The sequence below is a fragment of the Podarcis raffonei genome, chromosome 13, assembly GCF_027172205.1.
Source record: "Podarcis raffonei isolate rPodRaf1 chromosome 13, rPodRaf1.pri, whole genome shotgun sequence".
Classification (NCBI taxonomy): Eukaryota; Metazoa; Chordata; class Lepidosauria; order Squamata; family Lacertidae; genus Podarcis; species Podarcis raffonei.
In genome coordinates, this window is record NC_070614.1 from 55838287 (window position 1) to 55864718 (window position 26432).

Sequence of the window (26432 nt, forward strand, 5' to 3'; positions counted from 1 at the left end):
GACAGCTGAGCCTGGGCAGAGTCTGGAGCTGCAGTCCCTCAGAAACACCACCAGGGGGCTGGAGCCTCTCTCTGATTGGCCAGCCGGAGGAAGGGGGCGGAGCCAGCCCTTTTGGCGGGAAGATGAGAGGCGCCTTTTCTGAGGGAGTTTTGAGGCTGGAGCTGAGATGGGAGAAAAGGAGGAGGAGGAGAGGCTGTGTCTGAGGGAGAAGTGGCTCTGGCCTGAGGAGAAGGAGGAGAGAGGAAGAGGGGCTGAGTCGGGGGGGGGGGGAGACAGGCTCCGGGGGTCTGAGGGAAAGAAGGGGGCCGAGGGATCCCCTGGGTCTGGCGCCCAAAATAAAACGCCTCAGGAGGGGCATTGCTGAGAGAGAGGGAGGCTGAGGGAAAGGAACCTGGTCTGGGTCAAAAGGATTGAACTGCTACACCTGCCATAACTAAGGAAAGGAGCAAGAGAAAAGTAACAGAAACCGATTTGAGCATTTTCCCACCTCGTCCAGAAACAGGAACATCTGTTTACCTGAAGCGTAGCAGCTCATTTTAGCAACTGAAGTTTAAGGAAAGGTGTGCATCTCCTGCTGCGTTTAAGCCTGTGACATTCCCATATTTAGTTTAATAAGCTAACTTCTGCCTGAAAGAAGGCATCTCCCGACCCAACTTTCTTTCACAAAGCTCTTCTTTTTGGAAACAAAACTTTTCTCTTGCCCGAGACTCCCTGAATGGAAGTTTCCCTCCCACAAGACAGCCTGGGGCAAATGGTAGAGATTCCTTTAACTGGCATAATGTTCGCTGGTTAGTGGGATGAGTCCCCTACAAATGAATTGCTTAGTGGTGGGATCTGCTCCATCATTCATTGAGGGTTGTGTCCTGATCCAAAATCAAACCCCCAAGGAGAATACCCCAGAAATGTCTCTATTTTGTGAGGAGGAAATTGATGAGCGGAGAAGGCACCCAGGACTCCCAAGTGAGAGGAAGCACAAACAACGGAGGTTTTTCTTTTTAAAAAAGACATTTTATTTCTTTTCCGTTTAACAAGAACCACACACCAAACACCCATTTTGACCTCCCTCCCCCCTTCCACGCTTCTCTCTTAATTTCCTTGCAAGGTAACCTGGCTTGCTTGACAATAATCTCTAAGGGAAGCCCCACCATTTCCCCCTTCTGGATGGGATTCCCCCTCCTCCCCCTTCGGCCATTGCCTTGATCTGGGATTCCTTGGCTGGGACCAAACTGAGGGGAGAAAGGCCTGAGGGGCGTTTCATTCGGGAGGCGGAATGGAGGAAAGTGACACTGGACCTTGGGGAAATACGGCAGCTCTGGGGTCCTGCCCCCCCGTGTCATAGGGGCAACTCCGGGGGGCGCCCCCAATACAACAGCTGAGGGGCGAGCACTGCCATCCCAATAGTGCGCCTGCCCCCCATATTCTGCTCAAATCGGCGGCCCTGCAGCTGAGGCCCCCGGGCGCATGCGCGAAGCGGGATCCGGCGCTCCCCCACAGCGCAGGCGCGCACTGCAGGGGCTCGCCCCACAAGAGAGACCCCCCCTTCTCCTGGCCAGTCTAGTCCTTTGTTCCTGTGCAGCCGACCTGCCCCACAGGGGAAAGAAAGGTAGGAAGCGAAAGAAAGGGAAGGGGGCGGGAGAAGCCCCCCCAACTGCCAAGTGAAGCTGGCTGTCAATGAAGTCCTGAGATTCCTGCTGCCTCGCGGGGGTTGGACTAGATGACCCCGGGGGGCCCCTTCCAGGGCTACGATGCTGTGATTCATTGGACGTGACCCAGGGCTCTTTAACTGCTCCGATCTTGCAGTGCACATGGGACCTGGGGGGGGTGTTGTCTTTTCCTTCTCTTCTCGCAACTTCTTTCGGGGGGGGGTTGGGCTTGGGTTAGAAACAAGGATCAGGGGAGTAATGAAGGATACGAAGACAGATTTCTCCTGAGCTCGGCTTACCAAGGGTTAAAATGAACTTGGGGGCGGATTCCTAGAGAGGACCGGAAGAAAGGTGCGCGGGGGAGGGAGTTCCTGCCCCGCCCTGCGCCTCCTTTCCTGCCAAGGGGCGTGGCTTTGGAGTGGGGGCTCTGGGGCTCTCCCTTGGGATCTGGTGAGTCTCCTCTTTCTTCTTGCAGAAGGTGCATTGCAGGGGAAGATGGATGGGGGGGTGCTCATCTCATGAATGGGGGACCCCCAAGTCAGGGAGCAGAGGGTCCTCCCTCTTCCTCTCTGCAGAGCCAGAGGAGAGCCGAGGGAGAGGCACCTGGACAGAATTTCGTCTGGCAGAATTATGCCTGGCCTGGAAAAAGGGGGGAAAGGAAAGGGTTTCTAGAGGAGGAGAGAGAGACAAAATCAAGGCGGCTGAGATGTGCTCCTGAGCAAAAGCCCTCCCTCTCACGTGCCCTTCTGCAAGGGGAGGGGGGCTTTGTCTCTCTCTTCTGCAGGCGCTGCCTAGGTGGCGCCTCCTGGGATGTGGGGAGTCAGGGGGTGCAGGGGTGGGTCTTCTCAGCTCATGCAGCAGGGGACCCCCAAGTCAGGGAGCAGAGGGTCCTCCATCATCTCTCTGCAAAGCCCAGGAGGCGTCACAGGAAGGCTGCAAATGTATTTTTTCATTTGGACCCACACACTGCTTGCCACTTTCCGGAGGGGGGAAAACTGGCCACTTTCCGGAGGGGGGAAAACTGGTCAGGGGGGAAAGTGATGGGTATTATTATCATCATCATCATCATCATCATCATCAGTGCCATGCCCATCTGGCTGGGCCTCCCCAGCCACTCTGGGCAGCCTACAGCATATATAAAAACATCAAGCTTTAAAAATCTCCCCAGGCTGCCTTCAGATGTCTTTTAAAAGTTGTGAAATTCTTTGTCTCCTTGACCTCTGAAGGGAGGAGTGATGGATTCTTTAATTTCTATACCTCTTAATACAAAGCTCAGAGTCTGGCCTGTGGTGAAGTCCAGTCCTGCTTCCTAGCAAGACTCATCCACACTTGCCCAGGGAACATCTTTCTCCTTCTGATTGTGTTCCAATCTAATAATGGAACAATGTATTTGCTTTGCAGGATTTGCCACCATCTCTCATTAGGACAGACAGCTCTTGGCAGAGGACCAAGGGATTCCTTCTGATCTCGTGGAAGCTTCCTAAGAGCACAGATGGATGAGCAAGACTCAGCTGGCAATGAGAGCAGTGGGGGATTCTGGGCAAACTCTGTGCAGAGGATCCTGGGAGAGGAGGACACCCTTCGCTCAGATGTGCAGAGCCAGAGGTTTGGGCAGTTCTGCTCCCAGGAGGCCAAAGGACCCCGTGAGGTTTGCTGCCGGTTCCTCCACCTTGACTGTCAGTGGCTGAAGCCAGAAAGGCACACGAAAGCGGAGATGCTGGACCTGGTGATCTTGGAGCAGTTCCTGGCTGTCCTTCCAGCGGAGATGGAGAGCTGGGTGAGGGAATGCGGAGCAGAGACCAGTTCCCAGGCGGTGGCCCTGGCCGAAGGTTTCCTCCTGAGTCAGGCGGAGGAGAGGAAGCAGGTGAGAGAGACTTTCCTCTGATACTCCCAAGGGGCTCCAGACAGGAGGGAGAAGATCCCTAAATCTCATCCTTCTTTGAAAGTATCCAAGGCGCTATATTGGACATCCCTAAAGATTTTGCCCCTAATAGTTCTCATTCTATGTTTTGAATCCTTGATTCTCTTTTAGGGAAAGGATCTGTTGACAGAAACAGGTCCCGATTCCTCTGAGGCAGAGAGGACTTCATTGGACACCAGAGAGAGGCCGCTGGGTAAGGAGGAAGGCATTTATTCTCGTTTGGGTCACATTCTCTGGACTTGGAAATTAATCCATGGGGTTGTTTCACCTTTTTGGGGAAGACAGTTGTGGCCAAGAGCCCAAAGGAGATGAGATGTATTTTTGCACAACAAAATATGAAATGGGTAAAAATGCACTCGGCAGGGGAGACTTCTTCTAAGGCCCACCTGCAGTGAGAGAGGCACTGCTTCACCTCTGAGAGAAGCATTGTGCCCTCCTGGCTCCCCACTTGCCCTTGTCTCTTGCAGGTGACAGAAGGATGCCGGCAGGACCTCCTCACCTGTCTTTTAATGGTAGTGGAGAGGAAGCAGTGGCTGTGGAACCAGATCAGGTAATGGGAAGCAGCCTTGTGAAGAAAGAGGCTGAGGGGTGGGGCAGCCAGGGGTCCTCTGGAGTCAGAATGAATCTCTCCTCTTGGTCTCTGTCAAAACTGCCTTTAACAAAGACTGACGGTGCTATTCAATAAGGTTTCTGTGCTGACAATAAGGAACAGACACCCCACCTTAGCTAGCCCTCTGAATGTCGCTAGTATCTATGAGTAGTTGCTTTTTTATTTGTCTGTTTATTGTGAAATGCTGAAATAGGCTTCTAAGGAATGAGCAAACCATAAAAAATTGTAGCCAGGATTCATCTAACCAGTCCCATCTGTAGCCCAGGGCTTTCCCCACTCTCCTCCTTGTGCCCCCAGTCCATAGGGCATTGGGAGGGTTCCCTCCCTACACAGAACAATGCATACAATAAAAGACACAATAAAAAATTTAGTTAAGACGCTAAAGGAGCATCTGTGCTTAAAATATGTGGCAAGACTATCCCATGAAAGCAAGTTACAGAAATGTAGCCGTGTTGGTCTGCCATAGTCAAAACAAAAAAATTTAATTAAAAAAAAAATTCTCCAGACAGAGACTCTCACCTAAGAGATCTACACCAAACCTTTTTAGAACTAAAATACCCAGCAGATGAAGTTAGACAACAGATCAACAGAGCCAGACAGATACCCAGAGAGAACTTGCTGCAAAACAGACCCAAAAAAGAAAATAACAGAACACCTCTAGTCATCACATACAGCTCCCAAGTTAAAACAGTACAACGCATCATCAGAGATCTACCACCTCTCCTGGACAATGATAGTTCTCTTTCTCAAGCTCTGGGAGGAAGACCTTTCATTGCCTACAGACAGCCACCCAATCTTAAACAACTCCTAACCCACAATAATACTACAACCAGACGTAACACGGACACTGGCACCAGAGCCTGCAATAAACCCAGATGCCAACTTTGCTGCCACATACACCCGGACAACACCATTACTGGCCCCAACAATATCACACATACCATCTCGGGACTATTTAATTGCTCATCGTCTAACATTGTATATGCCATCAAATGCCAACAGTGTCCTTCAGCTCTCTATATTGGACAAACAGGCCAAACCTTACGCCAAAGAATAAACGGACATAAATCGGACATCAAGAATCACAAGACAGAGAAACCAGTAGGAGAACACTTCAATCTCCCAGGACATTCTATACAAGATCTCAAAGTAGCTGTTTTACTACAAAGGAATTTCAGAAATTGACTGGAAAGAGAAGCTGCTGAATTGCAACTCATTACCAAACTTAAAACCATGGAGAGACCTGGTCTGAACAAAGACATTGGATTCTTATCTCATTATACATGACAAAGCCATTTTTCACCTTCTCACCCCTTGCTTTTTCCTGTAAGACCTATTGCAGTCGTTAAGAGTCGTCAACAGGCTCATCACAGCTATCTGCCAATCACCCATTCCCACCACCCTTCTGAGTAATACCCCTCCCCACCTTCTCACTATATAGAAGGATCTGGCAACTTCTGTTTCAGTGTATCTGAAGAAGTGTGCATGCACACGAAAGCTCATACCAAGAACTAACTTAGTTGGTCTTTAAGGTGCTACTGGAAGGAAAAAAATTTTTTTGTTTTGACCATGAAAGCAACACAGCAATTAACAGGCAGGAAGCAAAAGAGCAATGTGTAGTGGATAATATTCATGCTGCATGGCTTTACATGCTGTCCTGACTCATTTGGAGAAGCAAGGGAACTACGCGAGACTGTTATTTGTAGACTTTAGTTCTGCATTTAATACTATTCTTCCGCATAGATTGGTGCCCAAATTATTAGACCTGGGACTTCCACCATGTTTGTGCAGGTGGATATTAGACTTTCTATCAAACCATTCCCAAAGGGTCAGGTTGGGTTCCCACGTCTCTGCGGATCTCATCACGAATACGGGGACGCCGCAGGGGTGCGTGTTGAGCCCGCTTTTATACACGCTCTATACAGCTGACTGTGCCCCCAAATACCCCAGTAATAAGATCATTAAGTTCTCAAGATGATACAACGGTGGTTGGTTTAATTACGGCTGGAGAGGGGGAGACGGCCTATAGGAAGGAAGTTGAGCAGTTGGGGGAGTGGTACAGGAAAAACAACTTACTGCTTAACTTAAAGAAAACAAAAGAGATCGTTGTGAATGTAAATTGAATATTCAGCCACTTATTATTGAGGGGAAGTGCGTGGAACAGGTCTCAGTGTTTCGATTTCTGGGAATGGAGTTGAGAGACGACCTAACCTGGGGAGAGAACAGCAAAGACTGACGAAGAGAGCACAGCAGAGGTTGTATTTTCTGAGAATCCTCCGGAAAAACAATTTCTCAAAGGACCTGTTGATGGCATTCTACCATTGCACTGTGGAGAGCGTACTAACTTATGGTCTGTGCGTGTGGTTTGGGAGCTGCACGGCCAGGGAAAAAACAATGCTATCCAGGGACTGCAGAGAGAATTACTGGGTGCCCTCTTCCCACCTTAGATCAAATGTATGCTGCCAGGTGCCATAAGAAAGCGGCAGAGATAGCACATGATAGTACGCACCCCGGAAATGATCTCTTTCAGCTTCTGCCTTCTGGAAGAAGGTACAGGGTTATAAAGGCCAGGAGTAGCCGCCTGAAAAACAGTTTCTACGCTAACGCAATTCTGGTTCTAAATGCAGCATAAGGGGTCTCTGTAGTATAGTGTTTTTTTAAATGGGGTTTTAGAGTTTTTAGGGGGTTTTGAATGTTTTATGTAGTTTTGTAGCAGTTTTATGTAGCTTTTCTGTAGTTTTCTGTAGTTTTCTGTAGTTTTAATGTAGTTTTCTGTAGTTTTCAATTTCATTGTTCCGCAAGGGACAATGACAATAAATATATCGTATCGTATCGTCTAAGAGGAGGAACTGTTCCTTTTCCTTTTAGGGTCCAGTGTGCTTTGAAGATGTAGCTGTTCGTTTCACGGAGGAGGAGTGGGCGTTGCTGGATCCTGACCAGAGAGCTCTGCATAAGGAAGTCATGGAGGAGAACCGTGGGATCATAGACTCTCTTGGTAAGGCTCCCTGTTGGATCACAATATCTGTTTTGAAATTCCATACGTATATATATCTATGTGACGAACCTCCCAGGTTTTGATTAGCTCAGCAATGCCACCTACAGCATCTGGGATTCTAACCCACAGCTGATCTTGAATGGACTGTTTTGTCTGTGAACATTTTTCCTCTAGCTATTTCTTTTAAAACAAGGATCAGGCTGATGTGAACTATTCACACATTTCTGAATGTATGCTTCAGGGTGTTGCAGGAAGTTGAAGAAGCCTCTGTCAGGGTTTTTGTTTTTGCTTCTGACCAAAGAGACGACTGACCTTGGAGATGGAGCAGTTTTCATGACTGAGTCAAATAACATCCACCCCAGAAAAAAGCCAGGCTTTTCGAATCTTAGGTTCCCATAAAGATGTCTGTGATTGCAAATCCCCAAAGGCAGTGAATGCTGTATTAAGATTTCCCATGTAACTCCCTTCAGTTCTTCCTCTATCAGAAGTATTAATGAACATTGTTCAATAACGGGTACTCTTTTGGCCGGGGTGGTTCTTTGGGTCTCAGTGAATGGAGAGCAGAGAGACTATTGGGTGTCAGAAGCAAGCTTTATTTAACTGATGGATGATCCAATGAAGCAAGCAAAATAACATCCATCTCCCACACTCACTACAAAACAATAACTGCTGTACAATCTAAAGCGAATAGCATACAAAATAACATAGCACACGTGTATAAAATGGGCTAAAATACCAGAAAGAGCCACACCAAACAGTTAAAATACCAGAAAGAGGTGGTTGTTGTTATTTTTAGACTCTGCCTGTCTTGATAACACAGCACGCAAGTCGTAATTAGCTTGAGATTTATTGCAATACAAACACTGTGGAGGTTTGTGTATGCTCTTTGCAGTAAGCACCCTCTGCTCACTCAGAGAGATATTTGCAGTTCTTTATTTTACATATGTACAAGCAGCACAGTACAACTTATGCATCCGAATCGTCCGGTTCAGATTTGGGGAGTGGTCTTCACCCGCTTCTCCTCCAACAGAAGGGGCAGGGAAGTTTCATGTGACGTCTCTGATCCTTGCGCTTTAACCCTCTCCTTTCCTGTGCCGAAGGCACAGGCATAGGCTCTCCGCCTGCCCCTGAGCTCTCTGTGCGGTGCTGGGGCTCTGCTTCAGCATAGCAGAGCCTTGACACCTCCTGGCTCCCTCCTGCTAAGTGAAGTTTCTCAATAGTTTTTCAAAAGTTTCAACGGAAGACGTCTCAAAAGGACAGTGTCTCCGGAATGATACTACTTTTTTGTAATAGTCTTCATCAGCCAATATTTTTCAACAGAATATGTAAGTACGATTCATGCTAAGGATCAGCAGAGCACTATTGAGAGACTTTACTTTTGAAACTTTTGAAACGTCTTCTGTTGATACTTTTGAAAGACTATTGTGAGACTGTCCTTAGACATCTGTTTTGAACACATGGCTTGACAGTCCTCGCTACCACTCTGTTATATTGTATATATGAACTTTCACTGGCTTACTCCTATAATTTGAATGATATCATTATTCTATTATATATTTTCTACTATTAGCCGACGTGTTGTGTTTGTATTGTGTTGATTCTTCAGTCAGAGCCAAATCTAATGCTGCAGCAGATATATCTATTAGAAGCTACATAAAAAGCAGTAGCACTACGTAGTCCCCATTTCTTCCTGAAATTAAAGGGACATGATCCATTTCTCTATTTCCTGCAGATGGTGTTAAATTGGAAATGAAGAACAAGGGAAACCTTGACAAAATCTGCACAGTGGAGAAGCCATATCAATATTTGGAATGTGGAGAGAACTTAAATCAGACCTCCCATTCCACTTCCCATCAAAGAAATCCCTTTGGGATGAAACCCTATCAGTGCCTGGAATGCGGGAAGAGCTTCAGTCACAGGTCCCTTCTCACTTACCATCAAAGAATTCATACAGGGGAGAAACCATATCGGTGCTTGGAATGTGGAAAGCGCTTCAGCCAGAGCTCCAGTCTCAGTTCTCATCAAAAAATTCATACAGGGGAGAAACCTTATCAGTGCTTGGAATGTGGAAAGCGCTTCAGCCAGAGCTCCAGTCTCAGTTCTCATAAAAAAATTCATACAGGGGAGAAACCTTATCAGTGCTTAGAATGTGGAAAGAGCTTCAGTCAGAATTCCACACTCATCTCACATCAAAGAATTCATACAGGGGAGAAACCATATCAGTGCTTAGAATGTGGAAAGAGCTTCCGCAAGAAGGGCCATCTCTCATCCCACCAGGCAATTCATTCGGACGAGAAACCATATCCGTGCGTGGAATGTGGGAAGAACTTCAGTCAAAGAGACAAGCTCATGGCTCATCAAAGAATTCATACAGGGCATAGACCATATCGGTGCTTGGAATGTGGGCAGAGCTTCTTTAAGAGTTCTGCTCTCATTTCCCATCAAAGTATTCACACAGGTGAGAAACCTTTTCAGTGCTTGGAATGTGGAAAGAGTTTCACTCAGAAGGGAGGTCTCACTTCCCATCAAATAATTCATACAGGGGAGAAGAAATATTTGTGCTTGGAATGTGGGAAGAGATTCAGTCAGAGGGGCAAGCTCATAGCCCATCAAAGAATTCATACGGGGGAGAAACCATATCAGTGTGAGGAATGTGGAAAGAGCTTTGCCTTGAAGGACATATTCACTTCCCATCAAAGAACTCATACAGGGGAGAAACCGTATCAGTGCATGGAATGTGGAAAGAGGTTCAGTAATGGGGCCTACCTCACTTCTCACCACAGAATTCATACAGGGGAGAAACCATATCAGTGCTTAGACTGTGGGAAGAGCTTCACCTGGAAGGAAAGTCTCACTTCCCATAGAATAATTCATGGAGAAGAGAAACCATATCAATGTGTGGAATGTGGAGAGAGCTTCACTCGTAAGAAAAGTCTCTCCTACCATCAAAGAATTCATACAGGGGAGAAACCATATCAGTGCTTGCAATGCGGGAAGAGATTCAGTGACAGTTCCCATCTCTCTTCCCATCAAAGAACTCATACAGGGGAGAAACCACATCAGTGTGTGGAATGTGGAAAGAGATTCAGTGAGAGGGCCATGCTCACTACCCATCAAAGACTTCATACGGGGGAGAAACCCTATCAGTGCTTGGAATGTGGAAAGAGATTCAATCAGAGGGCCCATGTCACTTCCCACCAAAGAATTCATACAGGGGAGAAACCATATAAGTGCTTGGAATGTGGAAAGAGCTTCAGTCAGAGTTCTGCTCTGACTTCCCACCAAAGAATTCATACAGGGGAGAAACCCTATCAGTGCTTGGAATGTGGAAAGAGCTTCAGTCAGAGTTCTGCTCTCACCACCCATCAAAGAGTACATTTAGGGAAGAAACTATAGAAGAAGAAGAGTTTGGATTTGATATCCCGCCTTTCACTCCCTTTAGGGAGTCTCAAAGCGGCTAACAATCTCCTTTTCCTTCCTCCCCCACAACAAACACTCTGTGAGGTGAGTAGGGCTGAGAGACTTCAGAGAAGTGTGACTGGCCCAAGGTCACCCAGCAGCTGCAGGTGGAGGAGCGGAGACGCGAACCCGGTTCCCCAGATTACGAGACTACGGGCTCTGCTTGGAGTGTGGAAATAACTTAGGAGGGCCAAGCTAACTTCCAATCAGATGGATGACAACACATTGGCTATCAAACAGACGGCATCTTATTCCCTGCAGGAATAGGTTTGGAAGATGTCTTCTCTTTTCCTCACTATTCCATGGACAAGAAAATTAACCCACAAGGCAAGAAACAGCTAGAGTGGGTTTACTCACATGATCTTTATATCCTGCATGGGAGTCCTGTCAATGTTTTATATGGACAGATCAGATTGTTACATAAAAGGAAGGGGAGTGTGATCAACTACATCATAGTGTCACCATCTCTTTTCCACTCAGTGAATTCTTTTGAGGTGCTCCAGAGAGCAGAAAGCAACCATTTCCCATTATTAGTTACAATCTACCCCCTTTTAGAATCTCCCCCCCCCCCCGAGCCAACAGATACTTCCAGAGAGCTTATGGGTGCAAAAAAGCTGAAATGGTCATTGAGACTAAGTGACAACATCCTAACATCCTAAAGACCCTGGTCTCTGAATATCGGGTGTGTCTATGCAAATTCCTTGAAAGAAACTCGTCCAACCCGGTGGAGATTTACCAGCAAATAACAGCAGAAATCAAACCCTTCTTGATCAACACCAAAGAACCTAAAAATGATCTTGTAGAACAGTGATACTGGTTTGACACAAGAGTGCAGAAATGCAAGGAAAAGGCTGGCTGGATCTATTAGAGCACCGGGGTTCTTTCAAAATACTCTTAACTTTTGGGACACTCAATAAAGACAGGATAGCATATAAGAACATTTTAAAAAAGCAAAAGATAGGCTTGGGAAGACAGCTGTGGCAAGACTTGGCTCAAGAAGCAGCTGACTGGAGGGAGGACAAATTTTGGGAATTGGTGTCCTGTGGAATGAAATATGTGAAATTAACACATGATACCATAATCCCAGCCTGGAAAGGGCTGAAGACTACAGCAAGCTTTTTAGCGATCATTCAAGGCTCCCAAATAAGGCCGGTATGAACACCAACCCGTCAAATTTACTTAAATGGTGAGAGGTGTCCCCAAATGACATAAAACATCTCACTGAAGGCTTAAAACCAAACAAAGCCCCAGGAAGACATGATGCCTCCAGAACTCATCAAGACTCACTTGGAATGGTTAGTGGCTACCTATTTTGGCCAGGCTATTTACACAGATACATAACACAGCCCAAATTCCTCCCAGCTAGAAGTTGAACATAATTGTTCCATTTTTCAAGAAAGGAGACAGATCTTTGCCACATAATTACCGCCCCATCAGCCTGTCCCCATCCCATGGGGCAGCCCTTTAGATAATGGAAGATGGCTATCATATCTCCTCTCTCCATGATAAACATCCCCAGCTCCCTCAACTCTTCCTCATAAGGCTTGGTTCCCAAACCCTTGGTCGCCCTCTTCTGCACCCATTCCAGCTTGAAAAGGATGGAGCAGATCCAGAACTTTGGCAGCTAGCAAAAGGGATGAAGGAAATCCAAAATACACCACCCAAAGCAAAGTGCATAGGCTGCATTTTTGAGAATAGGGTTAAACCTCCTTTCCCTTCCTGCACACAACATAACTTTCCTGCATTGCAAGGGAAAAGAAGACTAGAAGACCCCCAGGTTTCCTTCCAACTCTCTGATTCCATCATTCCATGATTCTATGTTGATGCAGTCTAGAAGAGCTTTGTTGGTGCCATAATCAATAACAAGATGGAAGATGAAAAAATCTTTTTTAATAATTCCAGTGGCACCTTTGTTAGTGCAACACTGTTGAAATAAGCTTGTGATCTACTAAGAGCCCTAGATCCTTTTTACATGTACTACAGGCAAGGCAGGTGTTCCCCACCTCACACACACACACACACATATATATATATATATATATATATATACACACACACACACACGCGCAGGGTGATTGAGCGGGTGGTCGCTAAACAGCTCCAGGCACATCTGGAGGAAGCAGACCATCTGGATCCCTTCCAGTCGTCATTAAGGCCCCATCATGGAACTGAAACCGCTCTGGTTGCTCAATGATCTCCGGCGGGCTAGGGACAAAGGTGAAAACTCTTTTCTGGTTCTGCTGGATCTCTCAGTGGCTTTTGTAACCATTGACCATGGTATCATTCTGGACCGTCTAGCGGGGTTGGGAGCTGGGGGCACTGTTATGCAGTGGTTCTGTTCCTCCTGGGTCATGTCTAGAAAGGGATGAGTGTTGGGACCCCTGAAGGCAGCCCTGTACCAAAAGGTTTCTAATGGTCAGTGTTTTATTGTGCTTTTAATATTTACCCATCTTATATATTTGCTGCTGATTATTCCTGCCTGTATGCAGAACCTGACATTTGTCCTTGCTGAAATTCCTTGATGGCATCAATATGCCACCTTTCTCTCCAGGAAGCTCCCGGTGGAGTCACATGGGTCTTGCCCTTCTGATTTAATCCTGACAATAACCCTGTGAGGTAGGTTAGGCTGTGAAGCTACGCCTGGCCCCCAAGGTCACCCAGTGGGCTTCATGACCAAGTGATTAACTTGGCTGGGAAACAGGGAAATGTAAAGATCTCTTGTTTCACTTGATGGGTGTTTGGTGGAGGGCAAGGGGAACCATGGGGCAGGGTCCAGGATGCTCAGATTCCTGCCACCAGACCTCCCCTTTCACGATGTAACCATGATGTATTAGTGATGTAGTTTGGGGGGTGTAACATGGGGATTAGCAGCTAACAAAAATTTGGGGGCTCTTTTGTTTGGGGCTTCCATCTTGTTCCACCTGGTGGCAGGTGGGAGTCCTGTGGCAACAGTCTTCAATAAAGACCAAGCCTACTGGCTGCTGTTTTGCTCTTGTATTCCTGGCTGGTGTCCTTGTTTTTTGTCCAAGGGAGCCCTTGGATTTCTCCATTAACATGGTTTATACCGTATTTTTTGCTCCATAAGGCACACTTTTTTCTTCCTAAAAAGTAAGGGGAAATGTATGTGCGTCTTATGGAGTGAATGCGTGGTCCCTGGAGCCGAATTGCCCAGGGGCAAAAAGCAGATCTTTTTTTTTTTGAAAGAGGGAAGTGTTGAAACAAAGCAGCTGATCGTTTTCGATCAGGGAGAGTGATAAGCGACGCTAGAGATAAAGGAGGCTGCCTGGGAGGGGGGAGGTAAAGACAGCAAACTTGCAAAGGGGGGAAACAGGAAGACTAAAGCTATAAGGAGAGAAATTAGAAGAAAAGGAGGAGCAAAAAACTGCTCCAGCTAAGGAAAAGACATTAAGGCAAACGAGGGAAGGGAGTGTTGAAAGGAAACAGCTGATTGGTGGGATCGGGAGAGAGATAAAGGAGGCTGCCTGGGAGGGGGGAGGTAAAAGCCCATGGATCCTCAGGATTTTTGCATTGGGCCACCACAACAGCCCCAACCCCCGGAAAACCTGTTAAAACCTATAGTTTGTTGAGCAGCCTCAGCCTTTCCAGCTGGAGTCCGTGGGCCCATCAGTCAATCACTCGGGAGGGGGGGGATCTTGCAAGGCATGGAGCTGGTCTTCCTGGACTCCCAGCTGTGGTAAGAGTTTGCTGCTAGACTACTGGTCCTTGCCCAGTGAAGAAATGAACCTTGGAATGAAAAGGCAGCTCAGCACATTGGCCAAGAAGGTCCCCAAATAAACCTGGGGGGGGGGGTTGACGCTTGAGGCTCCTGCTGGGCTTCTGCTTTGGAGAGGGAAAGAAGGGTTACATGGTGCCCTTGGCTTGCCAAGGGTTAAAAGGAACTGAGCTGGATTCCTAGAGGGGACAGGAAATAAAGGTGGGGGAGGGGCAGGTCCTCCAGAGCAAAAGGCCCTCCCTCCCCAGTCCCCAGAGGAATTCTGCCATTACCGGAGGCACCAGCCCGTTTCTTCCAGGTGTAATTCAGACAAGAGGCTATAGGGAAGACATGCCACCACTTTGATGTCCAGAGGAGACTGAACAGAAAGCCCTGCTGTGATGGACAGCTGAGCCTGGGCAGAGTCTGGAGCTGCAGTCCCTCAGAAACACCACCAGGGGGCTGGAGCCTCTCTCTGATTGGCCAGCCGGAGGAAGGGGGCGGAGCCAGCCCTTTTGGCGGGAAGATGAGAGGCGCCTTTTCTGAGGGAGTTTTGAGGCTGGAGCTGAGATGGGAGAAAGGGGTGAGGAGGAGGAGAGGCTGTGTCTGAGGGAGAAGTGGCTCTGGCCTGAGGAGAAGGAGGAGAGAGGAAGAGGGGCTGAGTCGGGGGGGGGGAGACAGGCTCCGGGGGTCTGAGGGAAAGAAGGGGGCCGAGGGATCCCCTGGGTCTGGCGCCCAAAATAAAACGCCTCAGGAGGGGCATTGCTGAGAGAGAGGGAGGCTGAGGGAAAGGAACCTGGTCTGGGTCAAAAGGATTGAACTGCTACACCTGCCATAACTAAGGAAAGGAGCAAGAGAAAAGTAACAGAAACCGATTTGAGCATTTTCCCACCTCGTCCAGAAACAGGAACATCTGTTTACCTGAAGCGTAGCAGCTCATTTTAGCAACTGAAGTTTAAGGAAAGGTGTGCATCTCCTGCTGCGTTTAAGCCTGTGACATTCCCATATTTAGTTTAATAAGCTAACTTCTGCCTGAAAGAAGGCATCTCCCGACCCAACTTTCTTTCACAAAGCTCTTCTTTTTGGAAACAAAACTTTTCTCTTGCCCGAGACTCCCTGAATGGAAGTTTCCCTCCCACAAGACAGCCTGGGGCAAATGGTAGAGATTCCTTTAACTGGCATAATGTTCGCTGGTTAGTGGGATGAGTCCCCTACAAATGAATTGCTTAGTGGTGGGATCTGCTCCATCATTCATTGAGGGTTGTGTCCTGATCCAAAATCAAACCCCCAAGGAGAATACCCCAGAAATGTCTCTATTTTGTGAGGAGGAAATTGATGAGCGGAGAAGGCACCCAGGACTCCCAAGTGAGAGGAAGCACAAACAACGGAGGTTTTTCTTTTTAAAAAAGACATTTTATTTCTTTTCCGTTTAACAAGAACCACACACCAAACACCCATTTTGACCTCCCTCCCCCCTTCCACGCTTCTCTCTTAATTTCCTTGCAAGGTAACCTGGCTTGCTTGACAATAATCTCTAAGGGAAGCCCCACCATTTCCCCCTTCTGGATGGGATTCCCCCTCCTCCCCCTTCGGCCATTGCCTTGATCTGGGATTCCTTGGCTGGGACCAAACTGAGGGGAGAAAGGCCTGAGGGGCGTTTCATTCGGGAGGCGGAATGGAGGAAAGTGACACTGGACCTTGGGGAAATACGGCAGCTCTGGGGTCCTGCCCCCCCGTGTCATAGGGGCAACTCCGGGGGGCGCCCCCAATACAACAGCTGAGGGGCGAGCACTGCCATCCCAATAGTGCGCCTGCCCCCCATATTCTGCTCAAATCGGCGGCCCTGCAGCTGAGGCCCCCGGGCGCATGCGCGAAGCGGGATCCGGCGCTCCCCCACAGCGCAGGCGCGCACTGCAGGGGCTCGCCCCACAAGAGAGACCCCCCCTTCTCCTGGCCAGTCTAGTCCTTTGTTCCTGTGCAGCCGACCTGCCCCACAGGGGAAAGAAAGGTAGGAAGCGAAAGAAAGGGAAGGGGGCGGGAGAAGCCCCCCCAACTGCCAAGTGAAGCTGGCTGTCAATGAAGTCCTGAGATTCCTGCTGCCTCGCGGGGGTTGGACTAGATGACCCCGGGGGGCCCCTTCCAGGGCTACGATGCTGTGATTCATTGGACGTGACCCAGGGCTCTTTAACTGCTCCGATCTTGCAGTGCACATGGGACCTGGGGGGGGTGTTGTCTTTTCCTTCTCTTCTCGCAACTTCTTTCGGGGGGGGGTTGGGCTTGGGTTAGAAACAAGGATCAGGGGAGTAATGAAGGATACGAAGACAGATTTCTCCTGAGCTCGGCTTACCAAGGGTTAAAATGAACTTGGGGGCGGATTCCTAGAGAGGACCGGAAGAAAGGTGCGCGGGGGAGGGAGTTCCTGCCCCGCCCTGCGCCTCCTTTCCTGCCAAGGGGCGTGGCTTTGGAGTGGGGGCTCTGGGGCTCTCCCTTGGGATCTGGTGAGTCTCCTCTTTCTTCTTGCAGAAGGTGCATTGCAGGGGAAGATGGATGGGGGGGTGCTCATCTCATGAATGGGGGACCCCCAAGTCAGGGAGCAGAGGGTCCTCCCTCTTCCTCTCTGCAGAGCCAGAGGAGAGCCGAGGGAGAGGCACCTGGACAGAATTTCGTCTGGCAGAATTATGCCTGGCCTGGAAAAAGGGGGGAAAGGAAAGGGTTTCTAGAGGAGGAGAGAGAGACAAAATCAAGGCGGCTGAGATGTGCTCCTGAGCAAAAGCCCTCCCTCTCACGTGCCCTTCTGCAAGGGGAGGGGGGCTTTGTCTCTCTCTTCTGCAGGCGCTGCCTAGGTGGCGCCTCCTGGGATGTGGGGAGTCAGGGGGTGCAGGGGTGGGTCTTCTCAGCTCATGCAGCAGGGGACCCCCAAGTCAGGGAGCAGAGGGTCCTCCATCATCTCTCTGCAAAGCCCAGGAGGCGTCACAGGAAGGCTGCAAATGTATTTTTTCATTTGGACCCACACACTGCTTGCCACTTTCCGGAGGGGGGAAAACTGGCCACTTTCCGGAGGGGGGAAAACTGGTCAGGGGGGAAAGTGATGGGTATTATTATCATCATCATCATCATCATCATCATCAGTGCCATGCCCATCTGGCTGGGCCTCCCCAGCCACTCTGGGCAGCCTACAGCATATATAAAAACATCAAGCTTTAAAAATCTCCCCAGGCTGCCTTCAGATGTCTTTTAAAAGTTGTGAAATTCTTTGTCTCCTTGACCTCTGAAGGGAGGAGTGATGGATTCTTTAATTTCTATACCTCTTAATACAAAGCTCAGAGTCTGGCCTGTGGTGAAGTCCAGTCCTGCTTCCTAGCAAGACTCATCCACACTTGCCCAGGGAACATCTTTCTCCTTCTGATTGTGTTCCAATCTAATAATGGAACAATGTATTTGCTTTGCAGGATTTGCCACCATCTCTCATTAGGACAGACAGCTCTTGGCAGAGGACCAAGGGATTCCTTCTGATCTCGTGGAAGCTTCCTAAGAGCACAGATGGATGAGCAAGACTCAGCTGGCAATGAGAGCAGTGGGGGATTCTGGGCAAACTCTGTGCAGAGGATCCTGGGAGAGGAGGACACCCTTCGCTCAGATGTGCAGAGCCAGAGGTTTGGGCAGTTCTGCTCCCAGGAGGCCAAAGGACCCCGTGAGGTTTGCTGCCGGTTCCTCCACCTTGACTGTCAGTGGCTGAAGCCAGAAAGGCACACGAAAGCGGAGATGCTGGACCTGGTGATCTTGGAGCAGTTCCTGGCTGTCCTTCCAGCGGAGATGGAGAGCTGGGTGAGGGAATGCGGAGCAGAGACCAGTTCCCAGGCGGTGGCCCTGGCCGAAGGTTTCCTCCTGAGTCAGGCGGAGGAGAGGAAGCAGGTGAGAGAGACTTTCCTCTGATACTCCCAAGGGGCTCCAGACAGGAGGGAGAAGATCCCTAAATCTCATCCTTCTTTGAAAGTATCCAAGGCGCTATATTGGACATCCCTAAAGATTTTGCCCCTAATAGTTCTCATTCTATGTTTTGAATCCTTGATTCTCTTTTAGGGAAAGGATCTGTTGACAGAAACAGGTCCCGATTCCTCTGAGGCAGAGAGGACTTCATTGGACACCAGAGAGAGGCCGCTGGGTAAGGAGGAAGGCATTTATTCTCGTTTGGGTCACATTCTCTGGACTTGGAAATTAATCCATGGGGTTGTTTCACCTTTTTGGGGAAGACAGTTGTGGCCAAGAGCCCAAAGGAGATGAGATGTATTTTTGCACAACAAAATATGAAATGGGTAAAAATGCACTCGGCAGGGGAGACTTCTTCTAAGGCCCACCTGCAGTGAGAGAGGCACTGCTTCACCTCTGAGAGAAGCATTGTGCCCTCCTGGCTCCCCACTTGCCCTTGTCTCTTGCAGGTGACAGAAGGATGCCGGCAGGACCTCCTCACCTGTCTTTTAATGGTAGTGGAGAGGAAGCAGTGGCTGTGGAACCAGATCAGGTAATGGGAAGCAGCCTTGTGAAGAAAGAGGCTGAGGGGTGGGGCAGCCAGGGGTCCTCTGGAGTCAGAATGAATCTCTCCTCTTGGTCTCTGTCAAAACTGCCTTTAACAAAGACTGACGGTGCTATTCAATAAGGTTTCTGTGCTGACAATAAGGAACAGACACCCCACCTTAGCTAGCCCTCTGAATGTCGCTAGTATCTATGAGTAGTTGCTTTTTTATTTGTCTGTTTATTGTGAAATGCTGAAATAGGCTTCTAAGGAATGAGCAAACCATAAAAAATTGTAGCCAGGATTCATCTAACCAGTCCCATCTGTAGCCCAGGGCTTTCCCCACTCTCCTCCTTGTGCCCCCAGTCCATAGGGCACTGGGAGGGTTCCCTCCCTACACAGAACAATGCATACAATAAAAGACACAATAAAAAATTCAATTAAGACGCTAAAGGAGCATCTGTGCTTAAAATATGTGGCAAGACTATCCCATGAAAGCAACACAGCAATTAACAGGCAGGAAGCAAAAGAGCAATGTGTAGTGGATAATATTCATGCTGCATGGCTTTACATGCTGTCCTGACTCATTTGGAGAAGCAAGGGAACTACGCGAGACTGTTATTTGTAGACTTTAGTTCTGCATTTAATACTATTCTTCCGCATAGATTGGTGCCCAAATTATTAGACCATGTTTGTGCAGGTGGATATTAGACTTTCTATCAAACCGTTCCCAAAGGGTCAGGTTGGGTTCCCACGTCTCTGCGGATCTCATCACGAATACGGGGACGCCGCAGGGGTGCGTGTTGAGCCCGCTTTTATACACGCTCTATACAACTGACTGTTCCCCCAAATACCCCAGTAATAAGATCATTAAGTTCTCAGATGATACAACGGTGGTTGGTTTAATTACGGCTGGAGAGGGGGAGACGGCCTATAGGAAGGAAGTTGAGCAGTTGGGGGAGTGGTGCAGGAAAAACAACTTACTGCTTAACTTAAAGAAAACAAAAGAGATCATTGTGAATGTAAATTGAATATTCAGCCACTTATTATTGAGGGGAAGTGCGTGGAACAGGTCTCAGTGTTTCGATTTCTGGGAATGGAGTTGAGAGAGGACCTAACCTGGGGAGAGAACAGCAAAGACTGATGAAGAGAGCACAGCAGAGGTTGTATTTTCTGAGAATCCTCCGGAAAAACAATCTCTCAAAGGACCTGTTGATGGCATTCTACCATTGCACTGTGGAGAGCGTACTAACTTATGGTCTGTGCGTGTGGTTTGGGAGCTGCACGGCCAGGGAAAAAACAATGCTATCCAGGGACTGCAGAGAGAATTACTGGGTGCCCTCTTCCCACCTTAGATCAAATGTATGCTGCCAGGTGCCATAAGAAAGCGGCAGAGATAGCACATGATAGTACGCACCCCGGAAATGATCTCTTTCAGCTTCTGGAAGAAGGTACAGGGTTATAAGGCCAGGACTAGCCGCCTGCAAAACAGTTTCTATGCTAACGCAATTCTGGTTCTAAACGCAGCATAAGGGGTCTCTGTAGTATAGTGTTTTTTAAAATGGGCTTTTAGAGTTTTTAGGGGGTTTTGAATGTTTTATGTAGTTTTGTAGCAGTTTTATGTAGCTTTTCTGTAGTTTTCTGTAGTTTTCTGTAGTTTTAATGTAGTTTTCTGTAGTTTTCAATTTCATTGTTCCGCAAGGGACAATGACAATAAATATATCGTATCGTATCGTCTAAGAGGAGGAACTGTTCCTTTTCCTTTTAGGGTCCAGTGTGCTTTGAAGATGTAGCTGTTCGTTTCACGGAGGAGGAGTGGGCGTTGCTGGATCCTGACCAGAGAGCTCTGCATAAGGAAGTCATGGAGGAGAACCGTGGGATCATAGACTCTCTTGGTAAGGCTCCCTGTTGGATCACAATATCTGTTTTGAAATTCCATACGTATATATATCTATGTGACGAACCTCCCAGGTTTTGATTAGCTCAGCAATGCCACCTACAGCATCTGGGATTCTAACCCACAGCTGATCTTGAATGGACTGTTTTGTCTGTGAACATTTTTCCTCTAGCTATTTCTTTTAAAACAAGGATCAGGCTGATGTGAACTATTCACACATTTCTGAATGTATGCTTCGGGGTGTTGCAGGAAGTTGAAGAAGCCTCTGTCAGGGTTTTTGTTTTTGCTTCTGACCAAAGAGACGACTGACCTTGGAGATGGAGCAGTTTTCATGACTGAGTCAAATAACATCCACCCCAGAAAAAAGCCAGGCTTTTCGAATCTTAGGTTCCCATAAAGATGTCTGTGATTGCAAATCCCCAAAGGCAGTGAATGCTGTATTAAGATTTCCCATGTAACTCCCTTCAGTTCTTCCTCTATCAGAAGTATTAATGAACATTGTTCAATAACGGGTACTCTTTTGGCCGGGGTGGTTCTTTGGGTCTCAGTGAATGGAGAGCAGAGAGACTATTGGGTGTCAGAAGCAAGCTTTATTTAACTGATGGATGATCCAATGAAGCAAGCAAAATAACATCCATCTCCCACACTCACTACAAAACAATAACTGCTGTACAATCTAAAGCGAATAGCATACAAAATAACATAGCACACGTGTATAAAATGGGCTAAAATACCAGAAAGAGCCACACCAAACAGTTAAAATACCAGAAAGAGGTGGTTGTTGTTATTTTTAGACTCTGCCTGTCTTGATAACACAGCACGCAAGTCGTAATTAGCTTGAGATTTATTGCAATACAAACACTGTGGAGGTTTGTGTATGCTCTTTGCAGTAAGCACCCTCTGCTCACTCAGAGAGATATTTGCAGTTCTTTATTTTACATATGTACAAGCAGCACAGTACAACTTATGCATCCGAATCGTCCGGTTCAGATTTGGGGAGTGGTCTTCACCCGCTTCTCCTCCAACAGAAGGGGCAGGGAAGTTTCATGTGACGTCTCTGATCCTTGCGCTTTAACCCTCTCCTTTCCTGTGCCGAAGGCACAGGCATAGGCTCTCCGCCTGCCCCTGAGCTCTCTGTGCGGTGCTGGGGCTCTGCTTCAGCATAGCAGAGCCTTGACACCTCCTGGCTCCCTCCTGCTAAGTGAAGTTTCTCAATAGTTTTTCAAAAGTTTCAACGGAAGACGTCTCAAAAGGACAGTGTCTCCGGAATGATACTACTTTTTTGTTACAGATAGGTAGCCGTGTTGGTCTGCCATAGTCAAAACAAAAATTTTTTTTCCTTCCAGTAGCACCTTAAAGACCAACTAAGTTAGTTCAGAAATAGACTGGAAAGAGAAGCTGCTGAATTGCAACTCATTACCAAACTTAAAACCATGGAGAGACCTGGTCTGAACAAAGACATTGGATTCTTATCTCATTATACATGACAAAGCCATTTTTCACCTTCTCACCCCTTGCTTTTTCCTGTAAGACCTATTGCAGTCGTTAAGAGTCGTCAACAGGCTCATCACAGCTATCTGCCAATCACCCATTCCCACCACCCTTCTGAGTAATACCCCCCCCCCACCTTCTCACTATATAGAAGGATCTGGCAACTTCTGTTTCAGTGTATCTGAAGAAGTGTGCATGCACACGAAAGCTCATACCAAGAACTACCGTATTTTTCGCTCGATAACACGCACCTGACCACAACACGCACATAGTTTTTAGAGGAGGAAAACAAGAAAAAAAAATTCTGAATGAAACAGTGGATGTATCATTTTTGTGCTTCATGCTGCGGCCACAGACATGTGATTTGACGGTGAGTTTGGGGTAGCCCAATGCAAAGATCCTGAGGATCCATGTGGATCTGTGCTTTGTAACCACGTTTTTGCACCATTGCAGCCCCAGGCAACAGTGGGTGCGTGATTTTTTTGGTGCAGGCTGTAGCCATGGACATGCTATGTGATCTGATGGTGAATTTGGGGTGACCCAATGCAAAGATCCTGAGGATCCATGTGGATCTTTGCTTTGTAACCACGTTTTTGCACCATTGCAGCCCCAGGCAACAGTGGGTGCGTGATTTTTTTGGTGCAGGCTGTAGCCATGGACATGCTATGTGATCTGATGGTGAATTTGGGGTGACCCAATGCAAAGATCCTGAGGATCCATGTGGATCCATGCTTTGTAACCACGTTTTTGTACCATTGCAGCCCCAGGCAACAGTGGGTGCGTGATTTTTTTGGTGCAGGCTGTAGCCATGGACATGCTATGTGATCTGATGGTGAATTTGGGGTGACCCAATGCAAAGATCCTGAGGATCCATGTGGATCTGTGCTTTGTAACCATGTTTTTGCACCATTGCAGCCCTGTTTTTGCATCAGATCATTGCTATGTGATCTGATGGTGAATTTGGGGTGACTCAATGCAAAGATCCTGAGGATCCATGTGGATCCGTGATTGGAACCACGTTTTAAGTAGGGAGGGAAGGAAAAACATAGAAGCGACAAGGAGAGGGGTGTGCAGAGAAGCAGCTGGCTAAGAATGCAGGAGAGGGGTTTTACCGGAAGGAGGAAAGGAAGGCAAAAGTCCCCCCCCCCCACAAGCCAGCCAGCTCTCTCTCTCTCTCCCCCCCCCCAACCTGCATGTTGCCTTCGAGTCCCAGACGCACGGAAAGGAATTGCCTGGAGGGGAGGGGTTTTCTCTGCTCTTTGTTCCGTTTGAGCAAACACAGTAAGGAAACAGAAGCGGGTGGGCAGTAAGACCCTGAGGCAGAATGCAGGAAAGCAGCAGCTTCCTCCCTCCTTTCCTCCCTTCTCCGGACGATTTGATATTTGCCTGATTTATGCCTTCACTTGCGCTTGTCAGCTCCAGGGACCACACATTCGCTCAATAACACGCACAGACATTTTCCCTTACTTTTTAGGAGAAAAAATCTGCGTGTAATAGAGGGAAAAATACGGTAACTTAGTTGGTCTTTATGGTGCTACTGGAAGAAAGAAATTTTTTTGTTTTGACTACTTTTTTGTAATAGTCTTCATCAGCCAATATTTTTCAACAGAATATGTAAGTACGATTCATGCTAAGGATCAGCAGAGCACTATTGACTTTACTTTTGAAACTTTTGAGACGTCTTCTGTTGATACTTTTGAAAGACTATTGTGAGACTGTCCTTAGACATCTGTTTTGAACACATGGCTTGACAGTCCTCGCTACCACTCTGTTATATTGCATATATGAACTTTGATTGGCTTACTCCTATAATTTGAATGATATCATTATTCTATTATATATTTTCTACTATTAGCCGACGTGTTGTGTTTGTATTGTGTTGATTCTTCAGTCAGAGCCAAATCTAATGCTGCAGCAGATATATCTATTAGAAGCTACATAAAAAGCAGTAGCACTACGTAGTCCCCATTTCTTCCTGAAATTAAAGGGACATGATCCATTTCTCTATTTCCTGCAGATGGTGTTAAATTGGAAATGAAGAACAAGGGAAACCTTGACAAAATCTGCACAGTGGAGAAGCCATATCAATATTTGGAATGTGGAGAGAACTTAAATCAGACCTCCCATTCCACTTCCCATCAAAGAAATCCCTTTGGGATGAAACCCTATCAGTGCCTGGAATGCGGGAAGAGCTTCAGTCACAGGTCCCTTCTCACTTACCATCAAAGAATTCATACAGGGGAGAAACCATATCGGTGCTTGGAATGTGGAAAGCGCTTCAGCCAGAGCTCCAGTCTCAGTTCTCATCAAAAAATTCATACAGGGGAGAAACCTTATCAGTGCTTGGAATGTGGAAAGCGCTTCAGCCAGAGCTCCAGTCTCAGTTCTCATAAAAAAATTCATACAGGGGAGAAACCTTATCAGTGCTTAGAATGTGGAAAGAGCTTCAGTCAGAATTCCACACTCATCTCACATCAAAGAATTCATACAGGGGAGAAACCATATCAGTGCTTAGAATGTGGAAAGAGCTTCCGCAAGAAGGGCCATCTCTCATCCCACCAGGCAATTCATTCGGACGAGAAACCATATCCGTGCGTGGAATGTGGGAAGAACTTCAGTCAAAGAGACAAGCTCATGGCTCATCAAAGAATTCATACAGGGCATAGACCATATCGGTGCTTGGAATGTGGGCAGAGCTTCTTTAAGAGTTCTGCTCTCATTTCCCATCAAAGTATTCACACAGGTGAGAAACCTTTTCAGTGCTTGGAATGTGGAAAGAGTTTCACTCAGAAGGGAGGTCTCACTTCCCATCAAATAATTCATACAGGGGAGAAGAAATATTTGTGCTTGGAATGTGGGAAGAGATTCAGTCAGAGGGGCAAGCTCATAGCCCATCAAAGAATTCATACGGGGGAGAAACCATATCAGTGTGAGGAATGTGGAAAGAGCTTTGCCTTGAAGGACATATTCACTTCCCATCAAAGAACTCATACAGGGGAGAAACCGTATCAGTGCATGGAATGTGGAAAGAGGTTCAGTAATGGGGCCTACCTCACTTCTCACCACAGAATTCATACAGGGGAGAAACCATATCAGTGCTTAGACTGTGGGAAGAGCTTCACCTGGAAGGAAAGTCTCACTTCCCATAGAATAATTCATGGAGAAGAGAAACCATATCAATGTGTGGAATGTGGAGAGAGCTTCACTCGTAAGAAAAGTCTCTCCTGCCATCAAAGAATTCATACAGGGGAGAAACCATATCAGTGCTTGCAATGCGGGAAGAGATTCAGTGACAGTTCCCATCTCTCTTCCCATCAAAGAACTCATACAGGGGAGAAACCACATCAGTGTGTGGAATGTGGAAAGAGATTCAGTGAGAGGGGCAAGCTCACTACCCATCAAAGACTTCATACGGGGGAGAAACCCTATCAGTGCTTGGAATGTGGAAAGAGATTCAATCAGAGGGCCCATGTCACTTCCCACCAAAGAATTCATACAGGGGAGAAACCATATAAGTGCTTGGAATGTGGAAAGAGCTTCAGTCAGAGTTCTGCTCTGACTTCCCACCAAAGAATTCATACAGGGGAGAAACCCTATCAGTGCTTGGAATGTGGAAAGAGCTTCAGTCAGAGTTCTGCTCTCACCACCCATCAAAGAGTACATTTAGGGAAGAAACTATAGAAGAAGAAGAGTTTGGATTTGATATCCCGCCTTTCACTCCCTTTAAGGAGTCTCAAAGCGGCTAACAATCTCCTTTCCCTTCCTCCCCCACAACAAACACTCTGTGAGGTGAGTGGGGCTGAGAGACTTCAGAGAAGTGTGACTGGCCCAAGGTCACCCAGCAGCTGCAGGTGGAGGAGCGGAGACGCAAACCCGGTTCCCCAGATTACGAGACTACGGGCTCTGCTTGGAGTGTGGAAATAACTTAGGAGGGCCAAGCTAACTTCCAATCAGATGGATGACAACACATTGGCTATCAAACAGACGGCATCTTATTCCCTGCAGGAATAGGTTTGGAAGATGTCTTCTCTTTTCCTCACTATTCCATGGACAAGAAAATTAACCCACAAGGCAAGAAACAGCTAGAGTGGGTTTACTCACATGATCTTTATATCCTGCATGGGAGTCCTGTCAATGTTTTATATGGACAGATCACATTGTTACATAAAAGGAAGGGAAGTGTGATCAACTACA

The 26432-nt window shown here is 47.4% G+C and overlaps 1 protein-coding gene across 1 annotated transcript; it reads left to right on the top strand.

Moving 5' to 3' along the window:
• Positions 1-1535: 1535 nt before the first annotated feature.
• On the top strand, positions 1536-26432 carry LOC128400492 (zinc finger protein 850-like). The gene is made up of 8 exons (XM_053362706.1): positions 1536-1603; positions 3045-3507; positions 3676-3757; positions 4032-4114; positions 7043-7169; positions 8902-10555; positions 24398-25913; positions 26134-26432. Exons 2-8 carry the CDS (start codon positions 3136-3138, stop codon positions 26179-26181), a joined length of 3882 nt encoding a protein of 1293 aa, XP_053218681.1. The 5' UTR covers positions 1536-1603; positions 3045-3135; the 3' UTR covers positions 26182-26432.

What these genes read in the sequence shown, in the direction of transcription:
- LOC128400492 (XM_053362706.1), top strand. Translation starts at nt 3,136, where the DNA reads ATGGATGAGCAAGACTCAGCTGGCAATGAGAGCAGTGGGGGATTCTGG. An exon ending in TGGCTGTGGAACCAGATCAG is followed by an intron (nt 4,115 to 7,042) that starts GTAATGGGAAGC and finishes TTTTCCTTTTAG; the next exon opens with GGTCCAGTGTGCTTTGAAGA. An exon ending in TGGGATCATAGACTCTCTTG is followed by an intron (nt 7,170 to 8,901) that starts GTAAGGCTCCCT and finishes TATTTCCTGCAG; the next exon opens with ATGGTGTTAAATTGGAAATG.